The sequence below is a fragment of the Cupressus sempervirens genome, chromosome 10 (assembly GCF_028749045.1).
Source record: "Cupressus sempervirens isolate cs-2001-9-10 chromosome 10, ASM2874904v1, whole genome shotgun sequence".
NCBI classification, from domain to species: domain Eukaryota; kingdom Viridiplantae; phylum Streptophyta; class Pinopsida; order Cupressales; family Cupressaceae; genus Cupressus; species Cupressus sempervirens.
The window spans coordinates 64665241-64689825 of record NC_143127.1 but is presented as its reverse complement, the minus strand read 5'-3'; the positions used below and the strand labels follow the sequence as shown (position 1 = coordinate 64689825).

The 24585-nt window shown below is 38.3% G+C and overlaps 1 protein-coding gene across 1 annotated transcript in view; it reads left to right on the top strand.

The window, feature by feature from the left end:
- Positions 1–5107: 5107 nt before the first annotated feature.
- Positions 5108–24585, top strand: part of LOC149532579 (plasma protein) — a 129572-nt gene continuing 110094 nt past the window's right edge. The window contains exons 1-3 of the mRNA XM_089803234.1: positions 5108–5548; positions 5659–5760; positions 9662–9773. Of these exons, the coding sequence (XP_089659360.1) occupies positions 5415–5548; positions 5659–5760; positions 9662–9773 (348 nt within the window). The 5' untranslated portion in view covers positions 5108–5414. The remainder of the gene's footprint in view (positions 5549–5658; positions 5761–9661; positions 9774–24585) is intronic.

The following is a 24585-nucleotide window of genomic DNA, read 5'->3' as shown; positions in this document are numbered from 1 at the left end:
TATTTCTTAGGTTAGACAACTAGGAGTTTGGGTGCTCATATGAGTTGTCTTATTGACAACACAAGAGTAAGCAATTGTAATTTAACACATGGTGTCTACAACACTAGAGTTTGCATAATCAACTAAGTTGTCATGTTGACAACACACTTATTCATACTCTTAATTAAGCACATGGTGTCTACAACATAATTGTACGTGACACACCTTTGTAGGCTTATCCTCTCATCATTGCACTAACTCCTATGCTTAATGGAGGATAACCCATTCCTGGTGGACATGTGCTTAGTTGTGGAGCTTATCATATTGCTAACTCCTAGACATTCTAGATGCATCATAGAGGCCTTTATATACAAGCACCTTTAGTGTACTATACAATGAATTGAATATCATATTGTTATTTTGATCATACTCTGTTGGTCTATTTGTGCTAGTTATTGTGCTTATTGGTCTTGGGTGAATTTTTCCCTAAGGCAAATTCTGGTAAAATAGAGATAGAGCTCAAGAGAGTAGGGGAGGGAAGGTGAAAGAGAGAGGGAAAGGGAGGGAGAGGGAGAGAGAGGAAAAGAGAGGGAGGGGGAGAGAGAGAGAGAGAGAGAGAGAGAGAGAGAGAGAGAGAGAGAGAGGGGGGGAGAGAGAGGGAGGGGAGAGAGAGGGAGAGAGAGAGGGCGTAGGAGGGAGGGGGAATAGAGGGAGCAAGAGAGGGAGGGAGAGGGAGAGAGAGAAAGTAGGGGATATGAGAGAGAGAGGGAGGGAGGGATTGATAGGGAGTAGGGGATGGGGGTTCAAAGAGTACATAGGATGGGGTGCATAGAAAGAGAGGGGCATATAGTAGAGGAGAGGGAGAGATTAATAGGGAGTACGGGATGGGGGTTCAAGGAGTACATAGGATAGGATGCATAGAAAGAGAGAGAGGGACATAAAGTAGGGGATTGGTGAGTGTGGGAGGGACGGAGGAAGAGAGAGAGATGGAGAAAGAGAGTAGGGGATGAGAGAGAGAGAGAGAGAGAGAGAGAGAGAGAGAGAGAGAAAGAGGGGCATAAGAGAGAGAGAGAGGGAGAGATTGATAGAGAGTAGGGGATGGGGGTTCAAAGAGTACATGGGATAGGATGCATAGAAAGAGAGAGAGAGAGAGGGTCATAAAATAGGGAATGAGAGAGAGGGAGAGAGGGAGAGAGAGAGAGAGAAGGGGATAGGAGAGAGAGAGGGAGAGATTTATAAAGATTAGAGGATGGGGGTTCAAAGAGTCTATGGGATATGATGCATAGAAAGAGAGAGTGGGACATAAACTAGGGGATGAGAGAGAGAGAGAGAGAGAGAGAGAGAGAGAGAGAGAGAGAGAGAGAGAGAGAGAGAGAGAGGAGGAAGAGGGAGAGAGAGGGAACGAGGGAGGGGGAGAGAGGAAGTAGGCATTTTTAAAAATGTGATTTCCAATAGCACGTACATGCTATAGCACGCATGTGCTATGGAGAATCCCATGGTGCATATGCACTATAACACATATGCACTATGGTCTGGGCTCCACAAGCCTAAGCCCATGCTACAATGTGTGCATGCTATTGGATATTTTGAAAAAAATAAAAAGGTGTCATCCTTTTGGCACCACAACTTGGTGCACTCACCTTGCAAGTGCAACTATTGTTTCAATGCTCTTCACTAGATTTCATAGATCAAATAACGAACTTTAACACTTTGTGTCTCTTGTTTTAAGTGTAACTAGTGATAGTTGAAGAGTTATGTCGAGCATGATAGTTGATCCATAGGAGTAGAACAATCTTTGAAGACATGGCCCAAATATTTTAATCTTTTTGTGAATTTGCACGTGCAATGTGATTTTGATTAATACTTTAAACAATTATTTTTATATAGAAATTTGTAAAGAAAACATGAAATAGTAGACACATCTTAAAAGAATAGGGGATTTTTCCTTTTAAAATTGTTATGACATGATTTTGTCTTGGAATATGAATTAAAATATTTATGGGAAGTGGCTTACGTTGCTTTCATAAAAATATTTAGTAGAGTGGGAAATAGGAAAAGATGAAATTTCAACTCTTTGAAAACTTAAGTAAATTTTTGTACAGTTGGATAAGGTGAAGAAAACATTTAGCATTAGAAAGAATGATGGAGAATCATATCTACTATATTAGTTTCTTTGAGGGTTATTGAAATCACTAAAGTAGGATAAACTACATAATCTAAATTTATTTTCCTTATTGGATGTAATCTTTAACAATTATTAAAGAAATTTATTTTTCCTATTAGATTTTTAAAAGCATTTTATGAAGTTCATGAAAAAATAAAGTAATTTGAGAAAGGAAAACCCTGCTTTTGAGTAGAGTAGGAAAGTTTTCTATTGAAAGAGACATGAGTCAATATAATTTCGAGAAATGTATGGAGGATGCACATGTTTTTGATGGTGAAGTGAAATCTTCTCTATGTGTATCCTAACAGGCATAGCAAATTAAGTCTCAATCATTGGTCCCTGACTGATTTGAAGTGCACCAGACATACTCATTATCAAAGAGATGAGGGGCATGGTTTGTGAAACTCACTCTAGCTATAATGTATGGATCATAAAACAAATGGGAAGGAGAAGGAAAGGAAGGGGAAGGTGAAGGAGGCGGGTGAATAGAAGGACCCAATATTGGGTTGGTGACTAGTATCAATATAGTGGTAGAAGAGGTATATTACCCATGGATGTGATGATGCAAAAACATTTGCTATTGATAAATTATTATATAAATGTATTTAGAATAATCATTAGTCTATAAAGATAAATAATTATATGCGTAATCAATTTTATGCTTATGTGAAGGAGAAGAAGATCAATAAGGAGGAGGAGGAGAAAATGAAGGAGAAGGCAGAGGAGGAGTATGAGGAAATAAAACAAACAAGAAGTAGAAGTTGAAGAAAAAGTAAAATAGTGATATTGTGATTTATTGTGCTTTTTTTAATACAAGGTTAAGAAGTCTTGATTTAAAAAAGAAAAAAGAAAAAATGGATAAGTTTATGAAATGCACACCTTAGAGGTAAATATGTATGATAAATGTTTAATGAAAATAGTAAATCATATAATGTATTGAGCATAAAACAAATGGGAAAGAGGATGAAAGGAAAGGGAAGACGAAGGAGGGGGTCATTTGAAGGACCCAATATTGGGTCAGGTGATCTATATGAATATAGTGGTGGGGAGACATATTACCCATGGATGTGATGATGCAATTATATTTATTATTGATATATTATTGCATAGTTATATTTAGAATAAGCATTAGTATACAAAGATGATTAATCATACGAGTAATCAATTTCATGTTTATGTTTATATTTAACGAGAAGGAAAAGAAGACGAGGAAGAAGGTAGAGAAGGAGGAGGAGGAGGAGCAAGGAGGATCATAAGAAGCAGAGGATATTGGGGAGGAGAACAAATTTGGAGGGAGGGAGAAAGAGAGAGGAAGAGGAGAAGAATGGGAGAAGAGGAGGAGAAGCAAGAGAATAAAGAATGAGCGAAGGAGGAGGAGGAGGAAAAAGAAAAATAGGAGAAACAAAAAAGAAGAGGATAAGGATGAGGAGGAGATAAAGAAGAAGACTAAGAAGAAAAAGAGGAGGAGAAGAGAGGAGAGACAATGAAGAAGTAGGATCTAAGGGCCCGTTTGGATCGTGGATTAGAGTAGGAATTAGAATACGCAATTCTCAAAATTGTCAAATCCACTGTTTGGGTCCACCAAATGAGAATGAGAATTAGAAAAATTAGAATCCGGTATCCTTATTTGCCCCCCAAAACCAAGATTTGGTATTCCATCTAAATAGGTGGAATTGTGCAAATACCCATTTTAATTCCATTTTTCAAAAAATGAGTATTACACGTTATTGAAATAAAATTGTTTTTCATGTCCGCTACGCTGTTTGATCGCTCATTTTGCAACACGTGATTTTTCCCCATTCTCGCCTCTGCACATATCTTCTCTGTTCGTTGCCAATGTTTAAGATATTCTTGAGGGAAATGCTTCATTTATTACCATTACAGAGCATTTCTTTTCAAATGATTAAATTCTTCTCGCTCCAAATTTCCGTGAGCTTGCGGGTTTAGAAATGGATGAAATTTATTTCAGTAAATTATATTTAATGAATTCTTGACAAAGGTGTATTTAAAAATAAATAAAAAAATCTGCACACTTGGATCCAAGATTTATCAATGCATGCATCGAATAAGGCATATTGCAACTCTCAACGGGCAACTTTTCCAAATCGCTACTGTGGTTGAGGTTAAAATGTTGTAGCTTGGTTGTATCAAATGTGAATATACTTCCAAATCCTTCATATAAGCTCAATGACGTCTTCTCTATGCTCTGTAGTTCTTCAATGCTTTGTTTCTCAACAAGGGGTGAAATCAACCTCTCCAACCGTATGCTCTTGAGTTCAGGGAGTGAAGATAAGACATCTAGACCTTTCACTGTTGCCCTCTTTGTACAACAATTGAATACCATCAGAACTTTCAGCTTTTTCATGGATTTCAAAAATGGGGGAAGAATGTATTCTCTTGAAGTGAAGAGTAACAGCAGAGCCTCTGCTTCAGGGAAATCAATATCAGACCAGTGATTCTCCTCCGTATATTCTGGTTGGTATTCCAATTTCACAATGTGCAACCAAACAGAGAAATCTATATTCTCATAATGAATTTTTGGTCAACCAAACAGTCCCAAATTGAATTCTCTAATCATAAACAGGATTCCAAATTCTAGAATCCCAAAGCCAGCATTCCGAATGCCAATGCTTAATTTATATTCCAGCAACCAAACGGGCCCTAAAGGAGCAGAAGAAAATGTAAGAGAAAAAGATGGAGTAGATGTGAAAGAACAAAATAGAAGGAAGAGGGGAGAGGAGAGAGGGGAGAGGGAGTGGGGGGAAAGGGTAGAGAGGAGAGAGGAGAGAGGGGAGAGGGAGTGGGGGAAAGGGTAGAGAAGGAAAATGATGATGATTTGAAATATATTTTAAATTATCTTAGAAAAAGAAAGAAAAAGGAAATCAAAAGAAAAGGGAAAAAAGTGGGGAGAGAGGAGAGAAAGATGGTTTTATAGTAGTTTGCAGGTCAAATGATAACAATTGCATACTGGTGAATGAACTTAACACATGAAAACTAAACAGAATATCTCACAATTCAAATCAACTATCCCCTTGCACCGGTAGTTAATTATCTTGGAATGACGTCGTCATCGACGCCGCATTAGCTCTCTCGTTCAATAAAAAATAAATTAGTGCCACAGACAATTTGATTTCATCAGTACGGGTAAGACTTTATTTGTTGGGTGGGGCTGTAAACTTCATTACGAAGGAATTCAGGAGGGTAAATTCATTGGTCTTTTTGGTTCCCAAGTATTCTAAATTGAATTCAATTGCGAAGTAGGCAAGAGATAATGTACATGCTGATAATTAGAGCAGAGATAATGTACATGCTGATAATTTTTGGGGCTCTAATCTACAAATTTGTGCAATTCCTCATATCAGACGAAGAGTCTGGACAAGACTCGAAAATCGTGGTGGGCAACAGGTCATTTATTTCTTGCATTATCCTTTAATTATTATGAATTAAAATTCATGTTAGATTACCGGGTTTTCTATTGGTTGTATGATGTTTTTGTTCTTGGGTTTGAATTCCAGACTGGAGAAACTGTATGATGGTAAAGTATTTCACGCATTGAGAATTCCAGATGAAGGAAGTGGGACTCGTCAGAGTATTGATATCGTTTTGCTCACAAAGAGGTATTTCATAGCACTTCTGTATCTATCAATTTTTGTTCTACGTGTAATCCGTTTGGCTATTGAGGAGCGAGGTATTAGGCCGCCTTAGATGCACAAAGTAGTAAGTTTGGAGGGAATTCTTATTAAAGGCTGGTCATTCTCCATCTTCCCATAATTTTTGCATCACAATTTTGCTTCATGTTTTTTGGAGACCACTTCGAGATTCATATCTTTAATCTTATCTATTTTAACTGATACCTATAGAATTAAAGAAAAACACAAACATAATATTCTGTGTAGATCTCAGAGTTGAAGGTCTCTCCAATACAAGCTAATCTAAGTTTTGCTTTTTGACCAGTTCAAATAACTGGGATTTTACTTTTGTTTTGCAACCTCCTCCTAGCTAGAGCTGTAATAACCACCTTAATATTTTCTTGTTTTCTTTTTCTTTATTTAAATCGCATCAACTTAAAGTGAGATTTAAGTGCACTACCCTTTTCGCTTTCTGATCACCCAATTCCGATGATGGTCAAGGTAAGAGCATATGGTGAAAAGATCTACATATCAATTAAAATTACAGCAGTTGAAAGTAAATCACTAAGCGCCAAGCCAGCCAGTACCACTTATTCAAGCGGAGTGCATATGTAATACTGAAGTGAAACAAACATCATCAACTTATCCACTGGGGCAAGTATATCAGCAAGAAACAAGTTTAAACCCATTCGTGGTACTGCCATCCAGTGTTTATGACACAACGGCATAGAAATAATAACTCTTAGTGGTATGACTACCCAAAGCATTACAAGATCAAGTCCATATACCATATAAACACTGAATAATTGCTGATATAAAGTGCTGGTACAAGACAACTGCTCTAACACCCCAAAATATGAACTGAATAACTTGGATATTCAATAAGACCAAGAACTCAACAAGAAATGATCTATTCAACATAGTGCAGCTTTGAAAATAAACTTGTTCGCTGCTGTCCTAGTGTCAAATCAGACTGGCATACATGCTGTTATCCCTCTGGAATGCTGATTAGAAGTCTAATTCACACCCAAATTGGAACTACAACTTCAATGCACTTCAAAATCCCTCCAATCATAACATGAGAGATATATCAGACTAAAAGATAATTCAGTCACAAGCAAGTCTGAAACAGGGCATTAGTACTACTGGTACAGTATATGCAGTGTGCATGGGCACCAACCAAACTCATCACATGATCATTTCTCATTTCCGGAATGACATGGAACCTTGAAATAAGCCCTAGGTGATCTCAAGCAAGGAGACATATGCCCTTAAAAGAACACTCTTCATACTACATTTCAAATGCCCTAATAGGGTGTACAACCTAGCAAGGACAAAATGTACAGCAGCTTCATGATTGCTGCAACACTCTCCAATCAGTACAGCCTGCTATGACATTCATTTTGCATCAAACAAAAATATCATACTAACAAATAAACCCTTGTACACTAAGTTGCCGGTTCGGATTCTGGTTCAGATGCGGGTTTGACATTTGGGTTCAAAATTCAATCAAAATTTTTTGGGGCCAGGTTCAGGTTCGTTTTGGGTTCATCCATACAAGATTTTTTATTTTTATTTTTATTATTTATATATATATGTAAATTATGCTGCAGCAAATAAGTTCATACACCACTATATGGAGTGTGTGTTTTAATGTTGGGTCGGTTGGATAATAAATCAGATAATATTTAAACCAAAAGAATGCCTTTTCAAAACAATAAAAACATTAAAAAGTCAAACTTTTTTGGTTGCACACCCAAATTCGCTCCAAATTAGCTCTAAATTCCTCTCTAGTTCTTTGTCAACTACAAAATTCGCTGGACATTTGCCCAAATTCGTCTAGGGTCCGAAAAAGAGAATCCACAGGGAATTCATCAAACAAATGACGAATTTGACAAGAACTGGAACCGACTTCGAAGTAGCTACGAATCGAATGTCGAATTTGCATGTTGAGGGGCGAACTTGGTAACTTAGCTTGTACCCGTAAGTGAAGTTGTATGGTCAAAAATGAGGTGCATGGTTGTGTGTGTATTTTTAGCATCAACATTTTGGATCACACTCCATGATCCATCGTGAGGATGTAAGAGAGTACAAGAGATGCGATCTTGCATTTTTGCATCTCTTGCACTCTCTTACATCTTGATGATAAATCATGGAGTGTGATCCAAAACTTAATGTTAAAAATACATTCTAAATCAAAACCAGAAGCTACTAAATTGAATTCTAATGGACTGTGGAAATCTGACAACATTGATGAGGTGTACGACTTGCAAAAGATGGTATGAACTACCAGAATTGAATGGTACAATCAGCAAGAAGATTCCTCCAATTTGGCTTACAAACTCTTTACAAATAACTTGAAAATCTCCACTTCAAAGAACATCAGAAACCTCCATATCTGTAACCCATAACCTGAAGAGTCAATCCATAGCACAATGGATCTCTATATGCAACCACAATAGCTAGCTAGGGCAGTTTAACTCTTCGAACCAGCAACTCCAAGAGGTGTTTCATCTTTAATAAAATTTGGAAGCACTTAGATTATATCCAGAAACAAAAGCAAATAAGTTAATAATATTTCCAAATCTAAATTCCCAAATGAGCCCTCAAGCTCCTTCACAAAATACTGATAGGAGAATTAATATTATTTTTCACATGCAAAGTCCCTCAAGCCTAGATGTTCAACATTTTGCTAATGAGATATTACACTAAGTTGTCCCTTCATTATTTTTGACCATTAGACAACTTAAGTGACTAATTAATTAAATGCTAACAACTTAATAATCAATCTAAGTTGTAAAAAGCATTGAAACGACCTAGAAAATTTGATTATACCAACATGATACTAATGACTTGGGATGGTGATCATTGGCGATCAGGTGTTTGACTAAAATAGCTTGCTCCTCCAAGAAGTTTGGAGAGGTCCCAAAATGTCGAAGCTGATTCTGAAAGCATCACTAGTCTTACCAAGGCCACATGAACTCGTTATCAATAACAACTCTGTAATGCTCTCCAAGATTTTTGGAGATCCCCTTTGTTCACCAATTAGCCTTTGGAGGAACTTGGAACTTAGGCTACTTGTTCACATATCACTTTTGCTAAAAATAGAGGCATTATGGGAACCCACATTTTAGCCTATGTCCTCTCTCAAGGTAGTTGGTTTCACAGTTTCAGATGTTTGCAAATGAAGACTAGAAGTATCCAAAATTCTCCTATAATAGCCAGCAATTTTGAGGAGATTCTGAGAAGTTCCATGCACCGTGTTTCAGATTTGCCGGATATTATTTAAATTTTGAATGATGTTTTGTGGAGTTTGCCTGTAAACTGTTGCCACTAGTTGGTGCCATACACTGGCATCTACTTATTGACCATTCCCTTCCATATTTTAAGAAGTCTACCCCAAAGTTTCTGTAGCTCTGTGATCTTGACATCTTCATTTCTAAAATTTTCAGGTACTTTTTTTTTTATTTGGTTCCACATAGATTGTTAGTACAATAATATTTGCAAGCAATTTTGAGAAGTTTCTGTGTTTATTGGGAAACTTTATATACGACCTACAGTGTTAATTTTATCTGGGCTTGTTTGGAATGTTTGGATGCATATCCTTTAAACTGTTTCAGAATGTTGGCACATGCATATGCCCCAAGTCCTAAGTTCTTCTGATTTATAATTGGAATAGACATGTACAAAAAACTTATATGCTGAGTGTAGTGTCAGAAACAGGAGTTTCCTCTTTCTGATATGATATCTTTGCAAATTATAGAGTGCAGACGGGAGGTCTTTACAGTTACTGAATTTGTTGGCCTAATAACTAAAATAGTATGTTCTACTCATTGTTTGGATTCTTAGGTTCAAATTAGTGTAATGTATCTCTTTTCCTTTTGTGCAGAGAACTATCAGTCATTGCTGTTAGGAACTTTGCAGGAATCTTAGATGCAGCATCTGATGGAAGTTGGAGACTTAGAAATTCAAAAGGACAATTTGAGAAAATCCCTAATCTTGTAAGAAACTAATGCATTCACATTTGATATCTTCTTGTTACTTTGTGTTTTATTTTCCTATTAGAGTTATTTCAACACAAAGCAATATCAAATTCTTTCCAAGCGCTGGATAATTATTTACTAATTTAGCTAGATTCAATAGCAAGGTTGCAATAGTACCAAGGGTGCTGTGGTATGGTTCCATGCAATATATAGGTGCACACTTTTGTGTGTGCATAATACACATAACACATTTTATGTATTAGAAATTTAGAGACATAAGATTTCCACAGTCCATGGTAAATGAATCAATACGCTTCTGGGTAAAAACTGTTAAAATTTTTGAATCGACAATTCAGATGAAAATCTGTGTGGAGTTTCACATCAAACCCCACAGTTTACCAGAAGCATGCTAACTCATTATTTGATTGCAATTTATGAATCTGGAGACACATTAAATTTTATGATACACGTACACAACTTAGTAATATACCATAGTAGTACTTCATTTACACAACGTCTACATCAAGTTGAAAATATAAATGGAATTCAATTACATGGGCTTAATATAGGAAAAAACACAAAAGTTGAACTTAGATCATAAAATCTCTAGCATGGATTTTGTTCAAAACTCATCATTGTTAAGGAATAAGTATAATGCAATGTTAGTAGCGGACAGACTTACTAAGGTAGTGTTGATGTGAGTTGTGTTCCATTTCAACATACAACATCGAAGACTTATTATTCCAAGATGAAATACCAAATACCAAATTTCCAACTCTCTCTTGACCAAGAATGCTCATATGCGATACAATGTAGAATGGATTGTGTGATTGAATGAGACATCCCCAAGGTCCCTTCTTCATTGTGGACTTCAACTCAGTTTTATGATGTGATATGTTGGCTATCACAAAGGGACTTACACTATTCTTTCAATGAATATCAACTATTTCAACTACTTCAATCACTTCCAACCAAACAAATGGCTTGCAAAGGGAAAGGTTTTAGAGAATCCAATCTAACTCTAAGAATGGATGACAATGTTGATGATGGGGTGAGCCTCTAACCAATCCTTGCCTTGCCTTACCAACTAGGCATAGGAGGGTGCTATTTTCTATGGATGCAGGAATGATTTTCATGTTGTCAATGTTGTTAACATGAATGTTGATGGTATCCCTTTGGGGGAGTATCTTAAGCATTGGAGAGATTGTTAGCATGATTGGCATGTTGCATTCATGACTATGTTTGTCATTTATGTCAACATAGCAACAATTTTGTGAAGATTGGCAGAGTAGCAGACAAAGAACGAGGTTGTACGGATAGAGGATTGTTGTTCTGCGTCAAGCGCAGTTAAGGACACATTGTGTCCTGATGACAAGTTTAATTGCGCATCAAGTAAGTCGAAGACATGTAGAAGATATGCGTGATTTATAGAGAGCAGTATATAGACAGAGTTCTTGAGAAGCAATTTCTGATGATTGATTTGTATCTCTTTACTGAGATAGAATCGTGATATGTGAAGTTAGACAATAACAGAGCACAGTCTGTAATGTCCCCTTTTTGATAGGCACTAGCTACTTATTTTATTTTAGCCTTTATTTTCTCCGGAGGCTAAAAAGGAAGAAATAAGGGGGAAAAGATATATTAAATTAATTAGTTATAAGGTTACTAAACAATGAAATATTAAAAAGTAACTTTATATTTAATTGATTTAATATTAAAGTGACTAACATAATAAAATATCAAAAAGTCACTTAAAAGAATAAATTGCTGGATTCCTCTAGAAGCTTCTTGGAGTTGCTTGTGAAATCTTTATAAGGAGCCTTTGGAGGATCATTTTACACATCTTGAGTTGCATATTCATCTATTGTGCTGAGAGCCTTAGTGCTTGCATACTTGCTTGAGGGTTTGAAGACTTTAAGGTGCCAATTTCGGTTGTGAGATATCAACCCTAGTTGGGAGTGGAGGAATTGGTATTCAGCCAATTCATTTGTGATTAATTGGGAGATAATATTCAGTGATTTTTGTTCAGCCTGTGCATCTAATTTTTGACATCAGTCGGCAAGGAGAAAGGTTTCAGTTTTTGTAGCGGATCCAAAAAAGAAAAGCGAAAAAATAGAGCCGAAAAAGCAGTCCGAAAAAGCAGATCCGAAAAAGCAGTCTGAAAAAGTAGATCCGAAAAAGCAGTCCGAAAAAGCAAATCCAAAAAAAGCAAAGCCAAAAAGCATGTCATCTCAGCTACTTATTCCAGGTTCTTTTGGTATTTACATTTGGCAATTGTAGATGGATACATTTGACAAGTAATATATGTCTTTTTGTTACCAAAGTATTCAGTCATTGTAAACATTGAAGTATTGAAGGGAAATCAACTTAATTCAGCTTTTTAGTTTGTATGCCAAATGTTTGTAAAAACGTCTCATTGCATAGTCATTCATAGGATGCATGCCAAGTGTTTGTGAAAATACCTCTTGGCTGTAGGTGTGCATTTTACATCAGAATTTCATGTACTTGCATTTGGAAAATAATAAAAAGAAGTTGCATATCACTTTGATTTCCAATTAGTTATTTTCCAATCATTTGTATTCATCAATATCATTGGCATTCAAAAATCATAGCAAAACAACAAACATCAGCAAACTGAGGCTGTAAGGGAAGTGTCTGACAAAATTCCTAAGGCAGAAAAACAGGGATAGAACTTCAAAAATTGTCAAGGCACTTTACATAGTTTGATGATGACATCAGCAAGTGCGCAAGGTCTGGAGTCGCACATCTGAGAAGTTGTAAAGATTGTGAGCCGACAGTGTTGTGTAATTGCGAAATAATAAATTACTTTAATGTGGTCCTATTATAATTAATTGGGAAAGCCTCAAGACCAACTCAAGGAATTGTTTTGAGGACATGGTATAAAAGAAGGATATTTTCCTTGATTGTATGCATGTATTGTGATCGAGATTGTGTGAACAAGACGAGAATATTTGGCAAATGTGAGTAAGCGATCCAAGGGATTGTTGGATGCTAGATCCAAGGGATTGTTGGATGCTAAGTCGGTGATCTGGTATCGAGATCAGAAGGAGCAGAAGTCCGGTTGACAGGATAGAAGAAGAGGAAGTACAAGTACAATTCATTTCTATTATTTTGCAAGGAATAATACGGAGATCAGGTGGATAGTGAGTTCAGTGATCTTGCCTGTGAAGCTGTTTGGACAGTGGGTTCATCTGCCTTCTACAACTCCTAACAGGGATTCAAAGTCTCCTAACAGGGATTGATATGTACTGAATGACTTTTATTGACTCCTAATAGGGTCCATCTTCTAACAAGGAATATTTATATTAGTACATCATCTTGTAGGTACCATCCCCACCAGGGTTTTCCCTCTGATCAAGGGTTTCCATTTGTGGACTTTACTTTCTAACAAATGTTCATCCAAATACCATATGAAGGCACAATCTAAATGAACATCTCCAATAGAAGTTAAGCACTTTTATTTTAGGCCTAGACTAACCTTGCATTGTTATTTACAATCAATAAGTACCAAAAGGTAGGAACACTAGCTTCACCATTAATTGCCATTCAACAACATCTTCCATTTATCTACTTCTACTTCTACTTGGCTCGAAATGAAATTTAATCTAAGTGAGGAATAGAAGAAACCATGCAACACTCCGAAGAAACACTAAGTAATCCACCATGAAGACCAACAATGAATCATCAATTGCTTTGATAGCATTATGACAACAATTTCATCAAGCCTCTTCTCCTACTCTACTTCTACTACTAGCTCTTCTCTAATGAATCTAACTTCAAACCCTTACAAATGAGGAGGCCTTGGCCTTTATAGTTGTTCAGTTACAATGAAGGCCAAAGATTGATTTAGTATTAAGAGACAAGATTTATCCCTACAAACCCTAATTAGGGTTGCCGCACTATCAATCAATTACATGAAGGCACCACCTTGTGGGCCAATAAGAAAACTACAATACTTTTGAGGGCCAATGAGAAAATTGTACACTTGGCATAATATGATTGAAGCATGCGTAATTGGAATTTTCTGATTGGTAGAAAACAAATAGGCGCCACCTCAACATTCTTGTCATGTAGATTAGATCAATCTTTTGGTGATGAGAAAAAATTTCTTGATATTCAACATTATCAAGCCTTGTGATGGCATATTCCCAATTTGTATCATCTTCTCAAATTTTCTCCATCCATTTTTGAAAATTTTCTCATTTCCATGACTTAAACTTACTCGTACTTGCAAACTTGATATCTCCTTCAATGCCTTGACTTTGATCTTCTTGAATTGTTGAAGTCGTTCATGTGGCTTGGATCCATTTAAGGCAAACTTGGATTTTAGGAGGAATTTCAAGTTGATGAAAATATTCCCTAATTTTTCTTATGGGCTTGCAAATTTGTTCTTTGGTTTTCTTAAACTCAATTTTGATCTTGATCTCCAAATTTGCACTTTGATAATTTTATTTGAACCTCTTTCTCATTTGAAGTTTTGAGCTCACCTCTTGACCTTGTAGCATCCCTTTGTTCTTTCCTTGAAGTCTTCAATTTGGTCTGCCATTATCTCCTTGCCTTCCTAGCTTCTCCTTGAACGATTTACCTTGCAAACCAAATGGAAAGATTTCAGTAAGCTTACAAAATTGAGAGGAAATAAACAAAATGAGGGTAATGTAAAATGAAATTGCATTAAATTCCACTTTCTTCCACATCCAAACAATGAGGCAAAAGGCATTTGACCAAATTTCTCTTTCTTCTTGCACATCCCAAGTTTGATTTCATTGATAAAGTCTTGCAACTTGAACTTGAAATTACCTAGAGTCTATGTAATGTTCCCTTTATAAAATAAATAACAATTTAATCTTTGTAATGGGTCGATTGATTTATTTTATCTCAGACCCATTTTTATTTTTGTTTTCTAAGTTTTTGTCGCCGTTGGTTATCTTTGTATTCCCTCGGAAAGGTTTCCCTGATGAGTATTTAAGCACGGCTTGTAGGAAGTTTGTAGATATGCTTTGGGATTATATTTCCTTGTACTGCGGATTCTTGTTGGGGTTTGGTATTGTTTGCCATTTCGGAAGTAAAAGATCTTCCCTATTTGGCTCATGTGGTTTAGGTGGAATTCAACCCTCACCCTATTCTGTCAGTGCGCAATTCGGTCTGTATCTGGGAAAATTGGAGTGCTTTCATTATTTGCAAATACTTATCAACCTGTGAATTTTCTTTCAGACTGGTACGGGCATTGTTTGGTGTTTACATTGTTGTTCGACAATTAATAATATCAATTAATAGTTTATGGTGTACGGCTCTCACTCCCTCCTGCACCTGCAAATCACATTATTACATAACCTATCCGTACAAACTCAGTTATTTTGCCTCACCTCCTAATTGTACGACACATATTTCCCCACATTACAGCCCTATACCAACACCGTACGGCTTGGTATCTCTACATATTGTACGACCTGCTATTGGGGCTCTTATTTCGTACGGCCACTCAAGTGTCAACCATACGGCTCCTTGCTACATAGACACCCAACCCATTGTACGGATTTCTAGCCAACGTACGGCTGCCTCTTTTGGCTATATGGCCTCCATCGTACAACCATCAACTCCTTGTGTAAGGCCTATTTTCTGTACGGGCATCCTCTCAATTCGCCGTACTAACAACCTAGACACCGTACAGGCTTCAAATTGGCATATCCATACCATTTCACTGTACCAGAATTCGCAGAGAGAGATAGATTGTTCGAATCGTTGTTGGAACATTACAGTGGTATCTGAGCACTTCGATCTTGCCAGCCTGTGGACAGTGAATGGGATTTTATAGTTGGAAGAGAAGGACACATTCCATTGATCGAATGGCTGATGAATGGGAACCGACCGGTGCCAAACTTGTGGCACTATTGAGAGAGCTTGCCCAGAATTAGGCACAGATCACTGATACGCAACGACTCATGGAAGAAACTCTCAAGAAGTTGGCGGAGAACAAACTATCTGGGGAACAAAATGGTCACAGCGTGGACTCAGTGTCGGGTAAATCACACCCTCAGCCAACACGCTCTCGACCTTCCATGCCGACTTTTCCACCACGGACAGAGGCACATCACAGAGAGAGACAACCAACCTTCGAAGAGATGAGAGAAGACTGGAAGAATGCAAACCTTGAAGAAGACATTTCCTACAAAGATTACGTAGATTTGAGAATGAGATACTTAGGAGGCGGAAACAGAGGGTACTTCAACGATGATCTCAGGAGAAAGTTGAGTAAGATGAATCTGTCTCTATTTGACGGATCGGGTTCCATATTAGCACAAGCATGGGTAATGAAAGCCGATACCTACTTTCAGCTGAATCCTATGTCGGAAGAAGAAGCAATCAAATTTACTGCATTGCACTTGGAGGGGGTTGCGCACGAATGGTGGCACCACGACACCACCACATTAGGGCATGATCAAATAAAGACTTATGCAGAATTCACAGAGAGATTAATAGAACGATTTGATGGGAAAGATCCTGAGCTCAATTTCAAAGATTTGGTGCAATTAAGGCAAATTGGATCCATAGATCAGTTCATTGCGGAATTTTAGAAACTTTCGGTGTTGGTCACGGACATTTCCGAAAGAAGGTGGGTCGTTCTCTTCATGGACGGACTGGCGGAACCGCTGAAAGGTTGGGTGAAGGGATTCAATCTGTTTACCTTGTTGGAAGCAATCAGTAAGGCACGGAGTATGGCATCGTCGTCGGCATCATCCTCATCCTCTTGAAGTCACTCACATTCGAAATAGCTGATGTTTCCGAGGGACAAACCTCCGCCCAAGAAGCTGTCGTTGGATGAAGCCACCCGACAAGAACTCTGAAGGAGGAAATTGTGTTTCAATTGCAAGGGGCCTTGGGAGCTTGGCCACCGATGCCTCGGGAAGGGGAAGATCCATTACATCGAGGTCGTATCCAATGATGAGGACAAACACAAACAGGAAGAAATGCTGGTCGAAGATAACCAACCTAACAATGACACCAACATGGCCAGTTTAAACCGTACGGAGAGGATTGCCGCCTTGGGTACAGCGCGAAGGATCTATTGCGTTGGCTGGCAGTCTGAGGTGCACAGTTTTCCGTGTATGAGGTACCCTTCAAGGACAAAGGGTTACGGTGATGTTGGATAGCGGAGCTACTTTGAATTTCATAATCTCATCCTTGGTAAAGCGAAGAAGTCTCCTTACGGAAGCACACACAGGCTTTCAAGTCAAGGTTGCCGGAGAGACCTCCCTGCCTTGCATGCACCTTGTTCCTCAGCTAAGCATCACAATGGCGAATCACACAGTGACGGAGGACTTTTTCATAGTGGACCTTGTTGACATGGAAGTCATTTTGGGCATAGAGTGGATGGAGACCCTTGATGAGTACACTTAGAGTTTCAAGCGGATGCACTTCACTTTTGTGGTTGACGGAAAGAAGGTTGTCCTCCGAGGGATGGCAAATGAAGGTCCGAAGGAAGTTTTCGCGCATTGAATGGAGGCAATCTGGCGGCACAATGATGTTGCGTGGGCTGCGCATTGTTTTATCTCGGCGAAACCTATAAAGGGGCATCGAACACCTCCATAGGATGATGAACTTCAGGATATTTTAAATAGGCATGAAAAAGTTTTCATGGATATTCCTCTTAGCATATCACCTCATTGGGGGTTTGAACACACAATCGAGTTGGAAATAGGGGCAAAACCAGTTATAACCAAACCGGATCACCACCCCAAGAAATTCAAGGATAAGATCGAACAGACGATTCAGGAATTGCTAGAGAAAGGATGGATCCGTCCCAGTTCTAGCTTGTTCGTGTCATCCGTGGTGCTGGTCAAAAAGGAGGATGGAACGATGCGCATATGTGTGGACTATCGCACGCTGAACAAAGGAATAATAAAGAACAGGTATCCCATCCCAAGGATAGATGAGCTGCTGGATGAACTACATGGCGCAGTCTATTTTTCAAAAATAGATCTTCGTTCCGGATACCACCAGATCCGAATGAGGGAAGATGTGGAGAAAACGGCTTTCCGCTACCACTACGGACATTATGAGTTCCTGGTCATGCCGTTCGGATTGACCAACGCACCTGCTACATTTCAATCATGCATGAATCGCATCTTCAACAAACAGTTGCGTAAGTATCTATTGGTATTCTTTGATGATCTTATTTATAGCAGGACATGGGAGGAGCACTTGAAGCATCTGAATGAAGTTCTGAGTATCATGGAGGAACAATCCTTGTTCGCCAAGCAGTCCAAATGTGAGTTTGGTATGATAGTGATATGGTATTTGGGGCATGTTGTTAGTAGATACAGGGTTCAAGTGCATCAGGAGAAGATTCAGGCTATCCTCGACTGGCCTCTCCCAAAATCACTCACGGATCTACGAGGATTCTTCAGATTGTGCAGTTACTACAGGAGATTTGTCAAAGGATTTTCTCAGCTCAGCGCACCTTTAATGGATCTAACGAAGAAAGGGGCTTTCCAGTGGAATGAAGAGGCACAACTCACCTTTGATAAGCTAAAAGAGGCCATGAGCACTTGCTCGGTACTTGCACTGCCTGACTTCACCTGACCATTCATTTTGGAATGCGACGTATTCGGGGAAGGCATTGGAGCGGTTCTGATGTAGGATAGACACACCATCGCCTATGAGAGTAGGAAGCTTACACTAGCAGAACGCCTGTATTCCATCTACGACAAAGAAATGTTGGCCATTGTACATGCACTAACCAAGTTCCGGTAGTATCTGGTAGGTGTCAAGTTTGTTGTCCGTATGGATCACAACAGTTTGAGATATTTCCTCCAGTAGTGGGACTTGAACAAACGGCAACAAAAATGGGTAAGCAAAGTTCAGTCTTTTGATTTCGACATTGAATATGTAAAAGGGATGAACAATGTTGTTGCAGATGCCTTGTCCAGGAAACCCACCATCTTCTTGCTAGACTAGATTTTAGCTGACTGGAAGGCACAACTGTTAGTAGAATATTCCAAGAATACATTTGCCTGTGAAATAATGGATGACCACACCCACGATGATCGGTACAAAGTGGTGGATGATATCATCTACTATAAAGACCAGGTGTACCTAGTGCTAGAATCCAAACTGAAGCAAATCCTGAAGGAAGTACATGATTCACCTCTGGTTGGACACCCTAACTTCCTTAAAATTTATAGAAGTATTCGGGAGAGATTTTCATTGAAGGGACTAAAAGGGGACATGTTGCAGCATGTAAGAGAATGTATGGTTTGCCAATAGAACAAGTCCGAACACACTCTTCCTATTGGACTGTTACAGCCTTTGCCAATTCCTGAACATAAGCGGGAAAGTATATCCATGGACTTCATAACAGGTCTTCCCAAGGTGAACGGAAAGGACTATATCTTTGTGGTGGTTGACAGGTTGACAAAGTATGCACATTTCTTCACCATCCCCTCGGACCTTCAGGCTGCACAAGTTGCCGATCTGTTTTTCAGAGAAGTCTTTCGTCTGCATGGGTTACCTCGAAACATTGTCAGTGATCGGGATGGACGATTCGTCAGTATCTTCTGGACATAATTGTTTAGGATGGCAAGAACAGAATTATCACCTAGCACGAGTTACCACCTGCAGACGGATGGTCAAACCAAGATTGTGAACAAGTGGCTCGAAGGCTACCTTCGGAACTATGTCTCGGCACAACAATGAGTGTGGGTAAAATGGATCCATTTCTGGGAGTATTGCTACAATACCACGTATCACATGTCTATCGGGATGGTGCCATTCAAAGCCTTGTATAGGCACAAACCCCTCTCCTTCATCGACATAGTTTTGGGTGACAGTTGCGCTCCAAGGGCGAAGGATTGGCTTCAGGAAGGATAGGACATACTGAGGAGTTTGCAAGAGAACTTGCAGCAGGCACAAAATCGACAGAAGGTGTACGCTGACAGACACCGGATAGAGAGGAGTTTTGAAGTGGGGGATCTAGTCTATCTCCAGCTTCAGCCATACCGACAGTCTTCATTAAAAGGAACAGGTAAGGAGAAATTGAAGCCACGTTTTTATGGTCCCTATCGCGTGATCCGTCGCATTGGTGAGGTAGCGTACGAATTGGAACTTCTGGAGGGTAGCCGCATTCACAATGTCTTCCATGTTTTCTGTCTGAAGAAGGCAATAGGACAAAACGTCACAGTCACTACCGACCTTCCGCCTCTCAATGAGGAAGGGAAGCTCATTCTGGAACCTGCTAAGATTCTTGAAGTGCGTGAAAAAGCCCTACGAAACCGCACTGTGAAGAAATACTTGGTACACTGGCAACACCTACTGTTGGAGGATGCAATGTGGGAAGGCGAGCACATCCTCCAGCACCCGGCATTACACTTGCTTGAGGACAAGTAAATTTGGGGACGGGAGGACTATAATGTTCTCATTATAAAATAAATAACAATTTAATCTTTGTAACGGGGCGATTGATTTATTTTATCTCGGACATATTTTTATTTTTGTTTTCGAAGTTTGAGTCGCCGTCGGCTATCTTTGTACACCCTCGGAAAGGTTTCCCTGACAGGTATTTAAACACGGCTTGTAGGAAGTCTGTAGGTATGCTTTGGGATTATATTTCTTTGTACTGCGGATTCCTGTTGGAGTTCGGTATTGTTCACCATTTCAAAAGTGAAAGATCTTCCCTATTTGGCTCATGCGGTTTCGGTGGGATTCAACCCTCACCCTATTCTGTTGGTGCGCCATTCGGTCTATATCTGGAAAAATTGGAGTGCTCTCATTATTTGCAAATACTTATCAACCTGTGAATGTTCTTTCAAACTGGTATGAGCATTGTTTAGTGTTTACATTGTTGTTCGACATTAATTAATAATATCAGTTAATAGTTTATGGTGTACGGTTCTCACTCCCTCCTCCACCTGCAAATCACATTATTACATAATCTATTTGTACAAACTCAGTTATTTTGCCTCACCTCCTAACCGTACGACACACATATTTCCCCACCATACAACCTTATACCAACACCGTATGGCTTGGTATCTCTACATACTGTACAGCCTTCCATTGGGGCTCTTATTTTGGACGGCCACTCAAGTGTCAACCGTACAACTCCTTGCTACACAGACACCTAGCCCACCGTATGGACGTCCAGCCAACGTACGGCTGCCTTTTCTGGCTGTACAACCTCCACCGTACAACCATCAGCTCCCTACGTAAGGCCTATTTTCCGTACGGGCATCCTCTCCATTCGCCATACTAACAACCCAGACACCATACGGCCTTAAAATTGGCATATCCATACCATTTCACCATACCAGAATTCGCAGAGAGAGAGAGATAGATTGTTCGAATCATTGTTGGAACATTACAGTCTAGAAAGTAAATAGGTTTTGTAGTGTATGACATGCTCAAATTTCATTTCTTACTGATCCTCCTTAGCTTTGATGTTTGGAGACAATCTGGCTTTTATGTACAAAATTGAAGTCCTTTGGATTCTCAAAGTTGTTGGAAAGGATGTAATTATCCTCCCAAGATGGCCCGCTGTCCTCTTCAATGTTATTTGCTTCCTCATCTTAATAGTTCGCTTCCTTAGTGCTGATAAAATAGCTGCTCAGATAATTCGCTGCTCTAGAGCAGCAGAATGAATTGTTTTGTTTTGATGTTAAAATTAATTTATGCCTCCTCCCTTATATAGGGAATGAACATCATGAAAAGGCATGTTCCTATGAAGGCCAAGTTAACCTTTTTAAGCCAATAAAACCATTTTATTTAATCATTTTCTACCCATTTGCAGGGCTGACTTGATTTAGGGAATCAAGTGAATGTTTTATCTTTTAATTATTAGTCACATAGGCCTCTTCTCTTGGGGAGGTATTTGAGTATGATGGAGGATTATGGAGTCCTATTGCAGTGATGGAATTTGCTACTCCAAGAGATTTTCTTTTCACCTTTTCAATCTTTTCAAACTCTTTACTTCCTCATCTTATTCTACCAATGCTTGATTTCTCTTGTCATGTTCAAGGTTTTGTTCATCATTTCATGCGTTTAGAAGTTTGAATTTGTGTTTTCAGCATCACAAGGACAAGGTGGAAATTGAGGTAGAGGGGGGATTTTCCCTCTGTCAAATTCTCAACTCCACACTAGTTAATTTTCATTACAACATTCCATTCCTCATCATCCTCTTCCATTTTTGTGCCTCTTGGAAATCAACGGCTGATATCTTAGGCCTCATAATGCAAGGCAGATTTTGAGCATGTTGGAGGGATTTGGATTCCTATAGGGGTGGCAGAATATGCCACTCTTAGAGGAATGTTTTCTCTTCACTTTGTTTCAATTCGCCACCTCTAATTTCCCTTTTTGAATTCTCCATCCCTTCATTATCTTCTCTTTGTAATGCAGGTTAGGGAGAGGTTTATCGAGTTTCATCATGTTTCATATAAGGCAGAAATCTAGGCATGGAGAGGATTTTTGAATTTTCTACTTCATTTCCAATTAATATCATCCAAAACTTGATCTAACCCATCGTTCCATGTTCTCATTTTCATTTGTGTGAGTTTGGGGACCTTTTGCCTTAGGTTTTCAGTCATTGATCCTTGGTGGAAATAAGGGGTAGGCGAGGAATTAAGATTCCTCAAGGGCAAGCAGACTCTGGCTTCCGTGAGGAATTTCCTCCTAGTCTTTTCAATCATCCTCTTCTCTCATTTTGGAAACTACCCTACACTTTTCAGTCCCCTGTCAAGTGATGGTTGTTAGTTGTCAATTATCCAACAACGCAAGTCGTCAATTATCAAAAGTCAAGAAAGGTTCAATTATCCTTAGAATTGAGTAGATTTGTCATATCCCTATTTTTAGATAGAATTTTAATAATAATCAAATAATATAATGTTAGTAAATAAATAATGATAATAAAGTTATATTAAAACTATTACAAAAATAGGAAATAATTATTATTTAATGTATATTATCAATGAAATAATTTTTAGTATGATATTTTAAATAAAAAAAAAAAAAAATCAAAATGAATAAATGAAAGAATAAAATAAAATAAAGAGAACATATTGAAGAAAGTATGTTAACTTTTTAAATAAAATTTAATAATAAATAATAATAAACACAAATAATTAAGTAAATAAATAATATAACATAGAATAATATAAATTAACTAAATCTAATGAAACCTTCAGGTTGTTCAATGTAGACTTCTTCATCAAGAATACCATTGAGAAATGCAAATTTAACATCCATCTGATATACCTTAAATCCTTTATGTGCTGCATATGCAAGTAACTGACACCTTCCAATCTTGAAACAAGAGCAAAACTCTCACCATAATCAATTCCTTCTTCTTGAGAGTAGCCTTTACATGCCAATCTAGCGATGTTTCTTGATACCTTACCATCTTCATTCAACTTATTCCTGAATACCCATTTTGTTCCAATCACATTTTTATCTTTAGGCCTAGGTACAAGAGTCCAGATTTCGTTCTTTTCTATTTGCTCTATCTCTTCATTCATAGCCTCAATCCAACTTTCATTTTCCAATGCATCTTTGACATTTCTAGGTTCAAAATCAGCAAGTAAACATGTACCTTTTAGCTTACTTCTTGTCATAGTACCTTCTGATTTGTTTCCAATAATCTGATCTGGTGCATGATGCCTTCTGACACACTTGGCCAATATAGGTTCCTTGCCTTTTTAATGAATTGCATTGTCATCATCTTGAACTTCAACTTCTTGTTTTGGTTGCTCAGAATCGGCAGGCATTGGCTCGGTAGCTTCAGAATGTGACTCGGGTCCCTGTGACTCGGTTTGAACTTCTTGCAACTCGGTGACTGAGGAAGACTCGGGAGTAGAAGTCTCTTGATTGACAGATGTGTCTAGCAATGTATCTGGTTAAATGTAAACAAATCTCTTGTAATCTTCTGGTTCCTTTTTGCTTTCTTCTTCAGTCCTTTCTGCAAACTCATCAATTCTCACATGTGCACTTTTTATGATTTTATGAGTAGACAAATTCAAACATCTATATGCCTTACTTTTGCAAGAATATCCTAAAAATATACTTTCATCACCTTTCACATCAAATTTGCCTTTTCTAGATTCTTTCAAGATATAACATTTACTTCCAAATACTTTCAGGTAACTTACATTGGGTTTATAGCCATACCATAACTCATAGGGGGTTTTGTATGAATCCTTCTTCAACTGTATTCGGTTTAAGGTATGAACTACAGTGTTGATAGCTTCCTTCCAGTATTTGATAGCAATGTTCTTTTCAATCATTAGAGTCCTTGCACAATCCATGATAGATCTGTTCCTCCTTTCAGCTATTCCATTCTGCTCAGGAGTTCCAAGGGTTGATACCTGTCTTTTGATTCCGCTTTCAATGCAAAAGTTATTGAATTCATTGGAGATGAATTCACCACCTCTGTTTGATCTTAAGCATTTCAATCTTTTCTCTGTTTCCTTCTCTACTCTTGCCAAATACCATTCGAATTTCTCGAATGCTTCTGACTTCTCTCTTAGATACATAACAGTCATCATTCTAGAGTAGTCATCAACAGAAAGAATGAAGAACTTTTCTCCACTATAGCTCTCAATTCCAATAGGTCCACATAAATCAGTATGCACAATTTCCAAAATATCTTCAGACTGATAGTTCTTACTTTTAAGACTAGTTTTTCCAATTTTGCCAATCTGACAATTCTTGCATAAACCAACATTAGGTTTCTTCAAACTAGGAATGCCTCTTACTTTCCTGAATTTTCTTATTTTCACCATGTTATCAAAATTTACATGACATAACCTTCTGTGCCATAACCAAC